This window comes from Sinohyriopsis cumingii, chromosome 16 (genome assembly GCF_028554795.1).
Source record: "Sinohyriopsis cumingii isolate HCF-2022 chromosome 16, ASM2855479v2, whole genome shotgun sequence".
In the NCBI taxonomy this organism is placed as follows: domain Eukaryota; kingdom Metazoa; phylum Mollusca; class Bivalvia; order Unionida; family Unionidae; genus Sinohyriopsis; species Sinohyriopsis cumingii.
Window position 1 is genome coordinate 27,120,342 of NC_142976.1, and position 16,845 is coordinate 27,137,186.

General features: G+C 34.3%; 1 protein-coding gene across 1 annotated transcript in view; it reads right to left on the reverse strand.

Annotated features, from left to right (window-relative positions):
* Nucleotides 1-16,845, reverse strand: part of LOC149780113 (neurochondrin-like) — an 81,262-nt gene that overhangs the window by 23,939 nt on the left and 40,478 nt on the right. The window contains exons 8-12 of the mRNA XM_089936886.1: nucleotides 14,567-14,639; nucleotides 10,916-11,085; nucleotides 8,657-8,845; nucleotides 6,589-6,701; nucleotides 2,610-3,456 (exon numbers count right to left, since the gene is read on the reverse strand). Coding sequence (XP_089793012.1) covers nucleotides 2,610-3,456; nucleotides 6,589-6,701; nucleotides 8,657-8,845; nucleotides 10,916-11,085; nucleotides 14,567-14,639 — 1,392 coding nt within the window. The remainder of the gene's footprint in view (nucleotides 1-2,609; nucleotides 3,457-6,588; nucleotides 6,702-8,656; nucleotides 8,846-10,915; nucleotides 11,086-14,566; nucleotides 14,640-16,845) is intronic.

The following is a 16,845-nucleotide window of genomic DNA, read 5'->3' on the forward strand; positions in this document are numbered from 1 at the left end:
TGGGAGGAAACTAACTAGAAACCACTGGTTCCTCAATAGTCTCATCTGAATCGACCATTACAGAAATAATGTTACCCTTCAATCACTCACGAAGGGAGGTATAACAGTCCCTCCTAAAATCTCTTTGGAGAGGGCAGCATGGGAATTACTATACTAATGGACCTTCTAGGCTAATGAGAACATTTCTCCTCCCTCCTAGATTGTCTAGGGAGAAAGTATTGGCCCCCTTCCTCTTTGTTGCCCCTGACCTCAGGTTGGAATGGAATGGAAAATGTCCCCAATCTGAAACATATGCCATATGTTGAAGCCAAGGGAGGGACATCCAGAGTGGCATGAAAGGAAGGGAAGATTCACCCATAAAGGGGTGTCAACAGATTCCATAGAGAATATAAGGGAACATGGGAAGTGGGACAATGCTTATTTGCAGAATTAACTGGTAGCATAGAAACTGGGGGTGGTGGTGTATACTGACACAATCCATCCCCAGACCAGTGACCTTTGGTTGAAGCCCAGTTACCTGTCCAGTGATGATGATCTGACTGATAAACTCTTATCATATTTATTCTCAGGAAGGTGCAATTTGTTAGTCACATTCACTGAGACATTGACCTTGTGAGGGTGCAACTTGCTGGACCCAGGATCAATCCCTCACCAGCACTGGCTACAATGGATGAAGCATCATGAATTTCTTCAGCCTAATGTAGTCTATTAAATCAAAAGATCTCAGAATATTCACATGCCATTTGGGCATTAGTTTTCCATAAAGATCCTAAACCCTCCTGGGAATGGAAGGAATCATCCAATTAAAATGAGAAGGCATCCTCCCTTTATATGTGTGGCATCTTTCAGCCAAGTCCCACACCTTATCAAACAAGAAATAGGACAACCATCCATACATAAACATCCTGTACACTTTGAAGAGATGGAGTGAGTGTCTCATAGGCCTTATAATACTCATACCTTCCTACAAGAAAAATGTATGCAAAGAAAACCACAACAAATGGAAACCAACAAAGAGCAGGCCATACTTACCCTAGCATCAGAACAAAGAAGAAGCAGTTTATAACAGCACTGCTTGTTGACCAAGGTGCCAAAAACCTCTGACATGAATATAAAGAGCAAAGATAACACTAAAAAATAGCAGGGGCTGAGGAGGCTAATGGTACCACTTTATCTTAACAAAATGGTAGGATGGGATGCCAAAACTACATTTCACTGTTTTTTTTGGATTACTGGGAAGAGAAGGCTTCTGGATGGGAAAAAGCAAGTCACTTGAGCCGTACTGGTTGAATGATACTAATGATATTAACCAGGGTAGGTGTCATCAGAGGCGTAATCTCAATCTCTCTCTCAATCTCTTTCTCTATATCAGGGTTCATACAGAATTCTGAATGATAAATTCAAAGACTCTTCCCAAGACATATTTTCACAAACATTTTGTATACAAGTTATGTTATATCAGAAAACAACAAATGCAAAATACTACAATATTCTTTAACGATGAAATTCAAACTATAATGAATTTCCTAAAATACATACCCCCTGAATCCTGCCCTATGGAAAGAAAAGATCTGTCTTTTATGTCTAACAACCTTGGACAATTTTATTTGTGATTATGGAAAGAAAGTAAAATGTCTAGGTTTATTTCAATTTTCAAAGACTTTTAAAGACCTCAGGGTAATCTGCTCAATTTTCCCAAACTTTCAAGGCCTTGAAAATGCTACCTCATTTTTCCCAAACTGTCAAAGACCTTCAAAGACCCTAAGAACCCTATCTATCTATCTATCTATCTATCTATATATATATATATGACATAAATAAGTAAATTCTTCCATAAACTGATCAAACTTAAATAAAACTAGAAAAATCCATGAAACTGTGAATCCACTTTATTTAATGCAGTGCCAATCTTTGTGGATTAGGTGGTTGCTATAAATCAATGAATTTAAAGACACTTCAAGTAATGACCCTTATTTGGTAATAGTACTTCTTCCTAAATTCATAAATCATGAATTTAAAGACCCATCAAGCAATGACCCTTATTTGGTAATAGTACTTCTTCCTAAATTCATAAATCATGAATTTAAAGACCCATCAAGCAATGACCCTTATTTGGTAATAGTACTTCTTCCTACATTCATAAATCAATGAATTTAAAGACCCATCAAGCAATGACCCTTATTTGGTAATAGTACTTCTTCCTACATTCATAAATCATGAATTTAAAGACCCATCAAGCAATGACCCTTATTTGGTAATAGTACTTCTTCCTACATTCATAAATCAATGAATTTAAAGACCCATCAAGCAATGACCCTTATTTGGTAATAGTACTTCTTCCTACATTCATAAATCAATGAATTTAAAGACCCATCAAGCAATGACCCTTATTTGGTAATAGTACTTCTTCCTACATTCATAAATTATGAATTTAAAGACCCATCAAGCAATGACCCTTATTTGGTAATAGTACTTCTTCCTACATTCATAAATCAATGAATTTAAGTTCCAATGAAAATCCAGTTGCTTGAAACTACTGACGCTGATACTAACAAATCTAAATGAATTCACAGTACATAGGAAAATCAGTCTGCAGTTATGAGTATAACCTGAATCTCTGTGTTGTCCATTTCATGACTGTATCGGTTCCACTGTATGTTGAAGTAATATTCTAAAAGCTCAGGTAAGTCCTGCTCCATTAAAATCACACGTGGCTGATCCTCCGTAGTAAGATGACACAAGCCTGGCAGTAGAAACCTCAGAATGTCAAAACCTTTGAAGGCACACACATCCGGATTATTCTTGTCCAGTAGGTCACCTTGTCTATTGTTTTCTAATCTGACATCACATATACTGGCATTTCCACATGCACCACCCAAGCTGGAATGCACAGAAGTACAGTCAGACTTTCCCAAGTTATCAAGTTCTTGGTTTGCAATGTTTCCTGTCTCTAAAGTGCTACTGAAGCAACTTGATTCTGGAACTGGCTCCGAGTCTGAATAATTCTTTGTTATCTGTGAATTATACTGATCTACCTTATCTGTGGGTGGCATGGTACCATTTCCTAGCTTTTCTATACTCTCTGCTAGATTATCATCACTAGATATCTGTACAGATTCCTTGAACTGCTGAGAGTTAATATCACAGGCTGACAAAAAATTATCACCACTGTCTAACACAGTTACAAGAGATTCCTTATCTGTTGATTTTGCTTTTCTCCCATATACCAACTCTGTACTGTCATTTAATGAATCAGCTTCTTTGGACAAACATTTCTGTTCAGAAGTTTCAGATGGGAACTCCACAGTTTTCACAGCTGTCTCTTCTTGCTTTTTTCCTGATAACTCCTGAACCGACACAATGTCAGAACCTGCTGTTGCTTGATCTGACACATCCCCATGATTAATCTCCTGGTCCCCATTCTCTGTCGCTAAATGGGGTTTTAAGGACAGACTACTACAAGAGAAAATAGTTCAGCATGTTATGTTTATGGAAAATATTGTAATCTAACAAGGTTATTGTCTGCATAATGTTAATACAATTCACAAACAAATCAGGAACCATCCAACAAAACAACCTGGACAAAGGAGAGTCACTTTACAGCGTACTATTTTGCTCCCAAATATCAGGAAAGCAAAATTCATTCCACCCTGTACTGCTGACTATGATTGATCCAAGATTTTAGAAGGGATTTAATTGTTCTTAGTTCATGAAGCTACAATATTAGTTTTGCAGTCTGAATATGCCAGTAATTGGAACAAATGCCCAATTGCTAATTGTATATTAAGATCTTAAACTACAATAAAGAGCATCTTCCTCTCAGTATATCCTTGTCTTCAGGCCTCATTGAAGCTGCAATTAAATTAGAATTTTATTTTGCAGTTCTTTTCCCAAAAAGTGCAAGACGCTTTAAGATCATCTATAGAGTTATGCAAATGAAAGACTAAAGCAAAATAATATCCTATAAGACTTTGTATTTTTAGGTCAAAACCTTTTTGTTATCATGGAGTAGATTCATTAACAGTATCATTTATGTAGTGGTTATTCTTTTTGAAATGGGTTTTACAGTCAATTTATACATAAAAGGTCATATAGCGCCTGGTAACTCCTGAAAGTAGTGATGAAAGAATTTTGGGGCACAGAGCTGGTAGGAATCAAAACCGCATCACAGAGGTGTGTGGCATACAGCAAAATCAATTTAGCCCCTTAGCCACACAGGCACAAGTGAGCTTTCAATGAAGAGTACAGATTTGGTGGTTAAGCACAGAATAATTTGCCCCAAAGTCAGATGGGTTATACTTTCAAATAGTCACAGTACAATGTACTAAAACACTTGAAATTAAACGTCAGTCACTGGTTGTCAATGAATGCATACATACCAACCTCTGTCAAGGAAAAAGTGTAATCCAAGTGGACAAAATGAGTAATCCGAGCATAAAAAGAGTAATCCACATATAACAAAATAAAATTCAATGAGCATATGTACAAAATGATTTATTTACCCCTTCTAGTCCTTTAACATCAATTACTGCTTCAAGTTTTCATATATAGCACTTTGAGCTTTAAAAAGCAACAGTCTCTCATACTGCATTTCAAAACACTTTGTACCAGCTGAGGTTATGAATGTTTTGCGCACCAGTAGAGAACCAAGTGCTGGGTTACAGAGTCTGGATCTGAATTCAGTTTAGTTTTGTTAACAATACTGAACAATCTCTCACAGTCAGCATTATAATGATAAACAACCAATATTCCTCTTATAACCTGACAAAGAAGAGGAAATATATATGTTCAGTTATTGGATCTTTAAGCTGGTAATTAAGGTGCCATTGCACATCAACTCTGTCAACATGAAGTACATCATCAGGTAGAATGCCATCTTGATACTTCAGGAGTTCTCCTTCTAATTTATCAGCAGCCTTTCCTGCAGCAAGGTACATCATATGATAGGGACAACCTGATATGTACACTGATGGAGACTTTTTTTCAAAATAAAGAATGCAACTCCTTTATGAATTCCAGTCATCAATGATGCATTATCAGCTGAAAACCCCATTAAGTTCTGCCAAATGATGTTTATTCAAAGCATTATCAAGCAAATAAAAAATGTTTTCTCCTGTGAAATCCACTGTTAATTCTGGTAATCAAAGAAGAGTGCTCTGACTTTGCCCTTTTCGTTGTCAAAGTCTCTTACACAGACAGGGTACAACTTTTTGTAATCATAATCACTGCTCCTGTCTACTGCAATATTAGATGGCCCATTTTTCATGGCTTCTGCAATTTTATGCAAATTATCTTCTGCTAAACACCTAACAATATTAGATGATTTTGTTCTTGCAGATGCATATTTTCTGCAATTTTGGAATCAGGAAACATCTGTTTGAACAAAGGACCAACATAGTCTTCTACTACTAGGGGTAGTCTGTGTTCTATTAAGAACTCGGTAAATAACGCCTCTGCATTTATTAGTTCTGTTTTAAAAAAGAAGTTACAAGTTACCTTAGTACTGGAGTTTGTGAAATGAGCTAATTCAAGGTTTCTTTGTTTTACCATCATGACCAATATTAAAAACCTTTCCATACATCCTGCAGTGGATGTGAAGCTGCCCTAGAATGGAATGCTGTATTGTGTAATTCATGTATTCATCTTTGAATTGGTTTTTCGTCTTTTTCTAATCCAGCTGTGAAATTATTTGAAAAACATTTCTGTTCTAGTACACGCATCTACTAGAATAAATCTGACTTGACTTTTAGCACCAAATACCTACAGACTGGTTCTGTAACAGATATGAATTAGAACAAAGAATCTGCAAGAAAAGATTAAATTAGAAAACCAGTCTATTCTCTCCTAACTAAGAAATACAGCTGCTATAAATAGAAACCGAGGTCAAAAGTTTGAAAGTAAAACCAGCACATTTCTTGGAAATAGGGCAGCTGCTATAAATAGAACATAATACTGTTAGGAAAGTGCATGCAAGGCAACAGACAAGCGTACTCTTATGCTGAAGTTACGTATAAGCAGTATTTTCTAGAATACAGTCTGAAAGATGAATAAAAATGAGAAAACAAATTAATTTTTTGGGGAGGGGGACATACCGAAAATGCATAATCCGAATATGTTTACACGTAAATCGTAATTTAGTGAAAAAAAGCGTAATGATTACACCAAAAGCGTAATGGTTGGCATGTATGTGAATGATCAATGATGAAAGTGTGTAAACCAGGAATTGCAAAATGGACACCTAAAAACAATTTTTTGACAATACAATTATGTTGTAGTTTTTCAAATATTTGTTCTTGCATTTGATTTAATATCTTTAACTGCTGTTTTTGCTCTGTTTTGTTTTGCTTTAAATTGTTTTGCTCAAGCTTATAAAGTGGCCCAGACAAGCAGCATATCCGCATATTTCAATCAATTAAAACAACTGTCGATATGGTGGAAAATTTCAACTTTGAATACCACACATCTTCCTCAGTGAGAAAAAAAACGGACAGGACTGTTTACCTGAATATGAAAGATGCACCTGATATAAGACAAAAATGGCCAGAAATTCCTACAAGTACTGGACGTTAAATCTGCAATAAAACCAACCTGATTCTGATGAGAAATGGAAGGAGTGAGTACACTTCTTCTCGGAGAGCTGACGTTTCCTCTGCTAGCCAGGCTGCCAAAACTCGTACAGTGGCAAACACAATGCTGTCCCACTAAAAGTAAATTAGGAATTATCATTTTAAACATATAGCAATAAAGATAAAATACACAAGATGAAATGCACTCAAACAAACTTAACAAACAGAAAAGTTTTGCCACTTTTTATAATTTTAGGCAACAGTCCAAAATCTGTTAATCGCACAAGGATGGCAAATCCATGATTAACCGTGTTGGAAGCAATTCTCATAAAAGTTATTACTGATACTTCATCCAGATAAATACAATCCTATTCCCTTTGTAACCAAATTTGTATACAGTAATGTTACATTTGATACACAGCACTCTCTTGCTATAACAAGCTTCATTATACTGCAGAACTGGATATAATGCTGAACCAATATAGACCCATGACCAAAATCATACCAATGTATAAAAATATGGGATGATAAAAAAAAAACAAACAAGGTGAAGCTCACTCTTATATTTTCATTTCCTTTCAAAAGACCAAAATTTAAATTTTTTTCTATAATGCTAAGTATATAACACTATGCTCAATATATTCTGGTCTGTTACATCACAATTATCTATATATCACAGTTCTGTAACATCACAATTATCTATATATCACAGTTCTGTAACATCACAATTATCTATATATCATATCATGATTATCAATATATCATGGTTCTGTAATATCATGATTATCAATATATAATGGTACTGTAATATCACGATTATCAATATATAATGGTACTGTAATATCACAATTATCAATATATCATGTTCCTATAATGTCACAATTATCTATACATCATGGTTCTTTAATATCACAATTATCTACATATCATGGTACTGTAATATCACAATTATCTATATATCATGGTTATGTAATATCACAATTATCAATATATCATGGTACTGTAATATCACAATTATCAATATATCATGGTTATGTAATATCACAATTATCAATATATCATGGTTATGTAATATCACAATTATCTATATATCATGGTTATGTAATATCACAATTATCAATATATCATGGTTATGTAATATCACAATTATCAATATATCATGGTTATGTAATATCACAATTATCAATATATCATGGTACTGTAATATCACAATTATCTATATATCATGGTTATGTAATATCACAATTATCAATATATCATGGTTATGTAATATCACAATTATCAATATATCGTGTTCTGTAATATCACAATTATCTATACATCATGGTTCTGTAATATCACAATTATCTATATATCATGGTTATGTAATATCACAATTATCAATATATCATGGTACTGTAATATCACAATTATCAATATATCATGGTTATGTAATATCACAATTATCAATATATCATGGTTATGTAATATCACAATTATCAATATATCGTGTTCTGTAATATCACAATTATCTATATATCATGGTTCTGTAATATCACAATTATCTATATATCACGGTTATGTAATATCACAATTATCAATATATCATGGTACTGTAATATCACAATTATCAATATATCATGTTCCTGTAATGTCACAATTCTCTATACATCATGGTTCTGTAATATCACAATTATCTATATATCATGGTACTGTAATATCACAATTATCAATATATCATGTTCCTGTAATGTCACAATTCTCTATAAATCATGGTTCTGTAATATCACAATTATCTATATATCATGGTTCTGTAATATCACAATTATCAATATATCGTGTTCCTGTAATATCATAATTATCTACATATCATGGTTCTGTAATTATTTCATAATTATCAATATATCATAGTTCTGTACATATAATATAATTTGGTATATAACCTGGTTGGTGATTATTGATCCCTACTACAGAGATGTATAGAAGAAATCTGAAATTTCATTATGCATACTCTGTAGGCTTATCAAAACCTTCATTTACAATTTATTCTCCACACATGCATTTTTTTCAGCCATATTTACATTTACAGAAAATATACAACATTTAAAAACCTTGGAAGGGTTTTCTTGAGCTATTTTCTGAAGGAAGAACAGCACAGCCCCAAAGGCTCCAACCATGGCTGAGTGGAGCTGGACCACCTGTCGATCATCAAGACGGAGTGCAGGGCCATTTGTCATAAAGTTGATCACAGCCTCCAGCAAGCTGTAGCAGGAAGATAGAAGACTGCCCTTGAGAAAAACCTGTACAAAATAAAATCTAAATTCATAAATCCAAATGAGGCTGTTGCAATTAAATTAAAAACGTGAGGCAATTGTTTGAGTTCAAATGATTTTCCAAGAAATTATCCCCCACACATCATAACAACGAAATAGATAAACAAAGCTAAGCAAGACTAGTTCATGTACAACACCATACAGAGGTGTCCCTACAGCAATCTTAGAGATGTACCAAGGTAAATATTCATTGATTTCTCCTGGATTTTCACAGATGGAGAATACCTCCTCTCATATTTTCATAAAGGGGATTTTTAGTTATTATGTGAGGGGGTGGTAATTTCAGTTTTTAGATAAGAACCCTGTCAGGGAATAGACACCTTACAGCATGTTGCCACAAATGTATATCATAAATAACTTGTAATGAATAATGGATAAACTCAGTTGTTTATTTTCATTACTGGCACAGTGACATCGATCATGTACTATGACCCTGTCAGTATCATGTATGCATTAGATCAGCATGTAACTGCAGAGACATTACCACCAAATACTGAAAACTCAATGTCTGCCATTGTAGAATCTTGCCAAGAGCAACTGATAAAATACTTTTAATAAATAGATAATCTATGAAAGCATCCTTATGCTCAGCTAAAAGAAAGCACTTTCCAGCAACAGATCAAGAAATCTAACACTTAGGTGATCTGATCAAGGTATGTTATTGTTAATGAACGTTATAAATTTCTTTACACAAACAACAAATTAACTGAGCAATATAAGAAAAACTTGTGAATCTTGTATAAAAAAAGATATTTCTGGGTCTCAAATACTTTGCAAAAAATATTCTTGCTCTGATTTGTAGAAGAAAAATAAACACATTATATCAAATATATATATTATTTCTGGATAAAAAAAAATACATACAGGCTCATAAGAAAATCCCAATGACCCCCCCCCCCCATTCAGTCCTTCAAGCATGTGAACAGAGAGCCAAGCCTTGAATACAAGTACACCAAATGCATAATGTTCTATTAAATTATGAAACAAGGAATGCTGAAAACTTTCATTTAAAAAATGCTTTTCTTGTGCAGTGATTGGGAATATATTTGTGTATGCATGGGCACATGCTCACAGACATACACCAAGTTGTTGAACATCAAGATTTTTTTTTAAAGGAGCAGATGATTACTCTAGGATAAAGATAATGTATACCAGGTTTAAGGCTGAGAATCAATTAATAAATTTGTAGTTGAAATTTGCAATTTTGCCATTAAACAATAATTTTACTTATTAAGTATATGTTGGGTTGAGTATTAGTACACGATCAGTAAAATAAAGCAAACAATATGCAAAGATCCTAAATAAATTCTTGATATCCATGTGATTGTTTATAAGAAATAATGAAACAGAAACAAGTAGCCATTTCAAAAGCATCACCATGCCACAATAAAGACAACAGAACAAAAACTCATGTATACTTGCATACACAGGAATTAAATGCATGGAGATATTATCCGTATTTGAACAAAAAATGGAGTTTCAAAGGATACAATTTATTAAAATAAAATTTTAACATTTATTATTTTGAAAATCAGAAACTTCAGGAATTTAATGAACTTTTTTAAAATAGGAAAAATACAGGAATATTTAAGTTTATAGGCATTTACAGAACTTGAGAGCCTGCATTACAATATATTCACTAATGCAGAAGATATATAACATTCAAGAAACTTTACTTATATATATGCCCTCTACAGGCAAGACAGGAAAACAGTAACACATCCCAAAGTTTTACTGGAATACAGTGGCTAATGCAGAAGACAAGACTTTCAAGAAGCTCTACTGTTGCCGATTGAAGATGAGAAAGAAAACCGTAACATATCCCAATGTTTCATCTATATTTAGTGGCTAACGCAGAAGATGCGACTTTCTAAAGAAGACACTTACAGCAAATTCTTAAAACTGTGGATGTGGATGCCAACCAATAATGTTAAAAAGTGATACATTTTTCTAGCTATTAAAAGAAAACTAGTCTTCTCTCAATTTGCTATTGTATTTAGGTTGAACAGTGGCAAAGTGGAAAGATAAATGACTAACCTTTTGTGTGTCTGGTTCCTCCAGTACCATTCTGACCTCCACACAACACAGATGAGTCATGAGGAGGAAGGTCTTACAATCCTTAGTATGGGGAGGCAGCACAAATCTGACCCCACCCACATCCACCAACACAGCTGCCAACCGTAAAGATAACTCCCTGTGTACCACATCTGTTGGTAAGAAAAACTTTAATTCAATTTGTACATCTTAAATAACCAGATCTGTACATCTTTAATAACCAGATATCCAAGTGTGCATTAGATTACCCACCTGGCCACCTGATGATCAAAGCCCGATTCAAACCTGTTTGCCAAACAGCCCATGATAAATAGAATAAAAAGTCTGCACTCTTTGTAACAAATGTGAGCCACATATGATAATATATCAAGCCTGAAAGGAACATTCCAACCATGTTTACACAGAACTGGCCCAGCCATTATCAAAAAGAAGACCATACCTTTTGCACCTGGTTGCAATGGAAGCCTACAAAGATAAAATTTTGCATGTCCCAAGGAACCTTCTGTTCATCTGAGGTCAAAAACAGGTTTGATGCTTAAGTGCAAGGGAAGCTGTAATAATTAATAAAGCCACCACTGACACAGTTTTGATGAACATGTTCTAAGGAATGTTCCTACCATGTTTAGTTAAAACTGTTTCAGCATTTCTGGAAAAGTAAAAAATTTGAAATATTGTGGCAGATTATGGACACAGGATACTAATGATATGGAAAAATGGAAATCAGCCTGGAAATAGATGAACATAAAATAGAGTATGTTTGGGTTTGGCTGACCAGGATTGGTAAATAGTGTAACTTATGTCTTAGGAAAAAGAATCTTTTGAGAGCTTATCCTAGTCGTAAGTAAAAATGAATAGACATTGTTTCATTGATGGAATTTCAGTCCTTTAACAGTCTTGAGTTTGACATGCAGGTCCAGAAAATAACGCGGCTCATTTTCTTTTTGCCTGCACAGAAGCTGACATCAAGGTTTCATCTATACTGATAAATACAGGTTTGATCATGAGCACTCAAAAATTTTAAGTCATTTAATTTTTAATATCATGGTGTTTGCATAGGTTTATTCTATTGAAACTTAATTAGTACCTTGAGTCCTTATGTATCTATCTAAAGATGGAAATAGCTCTTACAAATTATCTCTCTATGCCCCTGCTATGTGTCTACACATATCCCAGAGGTTTACCAGTTTAAGCTTGAGAAAAACCTGAACTGGGACTTGCAGTTTTACAACTGTCTTTGGCTGACTGAGGAGAACAGGGCCTGACAGCTTTACCACTACCAATTGGTCAGCTGAAAAGACTGGGTCCTTCAACTGCACTTCTCTCAATGGGTCATTTCAGGAGAGCGGGCAAATAGTTTTGGTATTTTTTATTGCCAGTACAGACAGTAACCATTTCAAAATTAAACCAAGTTGCACCATTAGTACGACTGGGCCATCTCAACAAAACTTTCATGATATCACATGCAGCTAACTCACCCGGCATGCGTAAGCTAGTGCAATCAGAAGCCAAGAAGCAAATTTTGTATGATAAAAGAGCTTCAGCAAAGACTGTGCTCAAATGTGAGCCAGTAGAGGCATATGAAGATCCCGGGAATGTACCATTTCAGGGATGTACCATTTTAGGGACAATGTAAGCAAATGTGGCCTGGATAGGACAAATTGGCGAACAAGTCAGAAAGATCCTTGCAGCAACTTATAGTCTTTTTCATGATGTATGAATATGTCTAAAATTATGCAATGGTATCACTCGATCACGACAGAGAAAAAACTTTTGTCGTGAGAGAGTAGAAGAAAGATGTAAGGCAACTGAGGGATGGAGGCTAATAGTGCTGTGATGTCGATAACGTTCAATAATGTGTCATCTGTTGGTAAAAATGCGCCATTTCCATATTATGCCTTTAGAGTGGAATGCCATCTTGCCATCAAGATCAACTCCACAAGTGAAGTTCAAAACTCCTTTTCATGAAAGCTGCCCCTGACAAGATCCAGGCATGAAGGAAGAGTCTCTCCAAACACATAAAGATACTGATAACCTTGGTACAGCATGGGGATCACTACTATTTTCCTGGATACATCGATCACACAATTGATGACCCAAGAAAAAAAACATGCATACAACAATGTAAAAATTATATTCAATAAGGCAAAACTTGCATTACCAAGACCACCAATAACATAAATTGCATAATAAACTTTCAGTTTAAAAGCACAAATTTAAATATGACGGTGAAAAAAACAAGCAAGTCTTTCCTACTGATATCACCATGGGACAATAATGAACAGCTGAAATATTAATAAATTCGCAAAAGAAACCCCACAAATATTGTCTACAACAGGTGCGTCAACCTGATGACTTACTAAACCACTATAAATAAATATAGATGTTTTGCAGGGGTCTGGATATTTGGAAAATATGGAGGTTAATTCCCAAAGATAATATGATTGGGCATTGTATTCAACTGTGGAAGTTCTTTTTACCTGACTACAATTAAAGTCACAGCTAGAAGAGTTGCAACAGATGTAATTTTGGTAAAACATATCCTACAAACATTCCTACCAAGTTTAATGGACTCTACCTTTGGGGCAAAGAAAATCATGCCAAGTTTCATGCAGATATTTCATAGGGTTCAGGTGATTATCTAAACAAAGTTGTGGCTGACAACCTGACTCTAGAATACCCACCCACCCCACTCAGCCTGTGGAGGGAATAAAAACTGAAGCCAAGTCCTGAAAAGCTATTCCAACTTGTATGCAGTGAAAAGACATGTATCTTGCTGACCAGCATTCATAAGATTTATAATAGAACATCATCCAATTACAAACAGCTTCTGAACTGAAATTATGTTTAGATATCCAATTAATGTACAGAATATCATAATACTTTACAAACTGGCACAGAGAAAAAAATGTATTCCTTCCTCCTGGTGGTAATTCTTAACAAACATCCCTTTGCTGAGTCAGCATAAATTAAAAGTAATGAGGGTAATTAAATAATTTCATTACAATGAAATGTGGGGGCCCCAAGTGGCCGAGTGGTCTAAAGCGCTCAACGTTCCAGATCACTGCCATCTCACCTCTGTCTGCGTGGGTTCGAGTCCAAGGCTCGGTTAGCGTGGGTATGTGGGACAGCCTGCCAGTAGCTTCTCGTGGGTCGGTGGTTCTTCCCTGGGGTTTTCCAGGGTTCTTCCTCCACCAGTTATACTGGCCGCCATGTATAGCCTATCCTGTGCTGAAAAATGGCGTTAAACCCTACAACAACAACAACAACAATGAAATCTGTTTATCTGACAGCATATTTACCTTACTTCCAATGAAAATAATTTGGTCACAATACAATCTGATGACTCTAATTTGAATCTAAAGGTTCTATAAAGAATTGCACTTTATTGCGGCCTTTTAACTTTGGCGCCAGAGAAAATGCCACCATAAGGAGCAAGACAATTGAAGAAATCATGTTAATAACGTTAAAGCCAAAGTTCTTGTTTTGAAATAAGTGATAGGAAAATGTTATAGTATGGACTGAAAGAAAATTTAATGATAAAAGATGTAAATATGAATTTTGCTGATAAATGTAAATAAAGGTACAAGAGTAACTGACCCCACATTTTCCAGCTTTTGAGAAAAACCAACTCACCCAACCTGCTTCTGAACATGTACTCAAAACCTGCAACAATGTTGTCCAGCCATGGAGGGTCTTCTTCTTGAACCTAGAACATAAATAGAATATGTTCATGGTAAACTTTTCACTGCTAAATATTAAGGTACAAAATTCCATGTATGTATGCATTTATAAACATGGTATGGACTTTTTGTCTGAATTAAGGAATTTCATTTCATTTCATAAGAAAGGAAGAACAAAGAAAAAGAATGGCAAATAAAGTTGTCTGACAGTGATATAAATTAAATCCAATTGACATTATATAACATCCTTTCAAAAGAAAATTTAGATATGGATTTAATTAATGCTGACCTCTGAACGTTAATACCCAGTTTCATTTGTTTCACACAACAGTCTCTTTACAAAGCTGAACAGAAATGAGGGCTGGAAAAATCACTTGTCCAACAGCTAAGGACAAGTTAAATTTATTTTGGCATGCAAAATTTAATTTTACTTGCTAAAAATCATGCAGAATTTGAAGGAAACTTTTTAATATTGAAATTCTGGTAAAGTATTTTAGATTTTTCCTGCTTGTTTTTAGATTTTTCCTGCCCTGTGAAAAGTATGGTCAATATTTGGAAAACTTTTTGACTTTTTCAGACTTCTCAGAGGAAGTAAATATGTCAATAAGTTGCAATGATATACCATGTGTCACAGTCATCATTAGTATTTGGTCAGGAAAAGCACTGTCTTTGTCAGATGCAAAACAGTAATCTTTAAATGTCCCAAAACTTAGGGTCAATGACAAACCACCTGCACAATTACAACTGTATTGTAATGTAAAAATAATTCTGATTCACAGTTGAATTGTATATACAGTGAGATGTGCAGCTGTTTTGACAACATGAACTTTACATACATTGACAAACTTGTTTTGATATAGATATTTCCATTATTTCCAGATCCGAAAATATCTATATCAAAACAAGTTTGTCAATGTATGTAAAGTTCATGTTGTCAAAACAGCTGCACATCTCACTGTATATACAATTCAACTGTGAATCAGGATTATTTTTAGAGTGAACAGAGACTGTCAAGACTACTGAAGCAATCATGCAAACTTATCGGAAAAACATTGCTTCCTAGATTCACATTTTTTTTCAGTTCTAGTTCTTAGCCTGGCTCCACCATTTTCATAAAGACTGAAGAAAAAAAACCCCAGCCAATCAGTGCTTGCTCTGCAACATACCACTGATAAAGCTGTATGAATAAGCAGTACAAGTATTACTGGCATTCTGTTATTGTTATTACCATTCAAATTTTCACACAAACATGTTAAAACATTCATATTTAGCAGGGTGAATATGAATGTTTGACAACTGTGGCCAGAATCTCTCTCTCTCTCTCTCTCTCTCTCTCCCTTTCTTACATGAAAGTTAAAATAGAAAGATACATATAAGACGAACATCATTACCTTAAATGGAGAATACATTAATTTCTCCAGGAGGAAAGGGATTAAAACATTCTGAATGGCAGGTAAATGTTATACAAAAAATGGTCTACTAGCAAAGATAATTTACTTGAGTGATTTATCAGATAAATGAGCCAATATACTTATTATATTCTTCTTAAAAGAACATTAAGATAGGTCCTAAACAATGCAATGATTCAATGTGGAACAAATCATCTTAATGGGTAAATACATGATTTGCATAGGATGGATTCAACTGATTATCAAAACTGATTTTAACTGTATCAGAAATTACAGTTTATAAATGCCCACTTATTCATCAATTTATCATTCTTTTAGTACACACAGCTCTCCCTCATTATAACACAACTACGAATCTCATTATATACCAAACTGCATTATACAGGGAACAGCACTGTGTACCAAACCACAATAAAATGAGAATAGCATTATAAACTTAATTGTGCTATAGCGAGAATGTTCAAAACTAGTAAAATAATAGTGTTTTCAAAATAAAAAAGAAATAAAGATAAAACACTGAGCTTTATATCGGATTCTTTCAGCCAATATTGTTTTATTGTGATACGATTTTGATTAATATATAGTCCATAGTAGTACTATGTTGTATTCAGAACCATGTTATAATGAGGAACAAGTGTAATGTATTTTTTTACAGAGAAAAATTAATTTCAAAATGGAACTTCTTACCACAACTGATATGAACCTCTCTGTTATTATGCCTTATTGATCAAAGTCAATTTCCAAATAACAAAAATACAATATCATACTTAAAATATTTTGATTAATTCAGAACATTTTCCACAAAATATATAAAAAAACCATG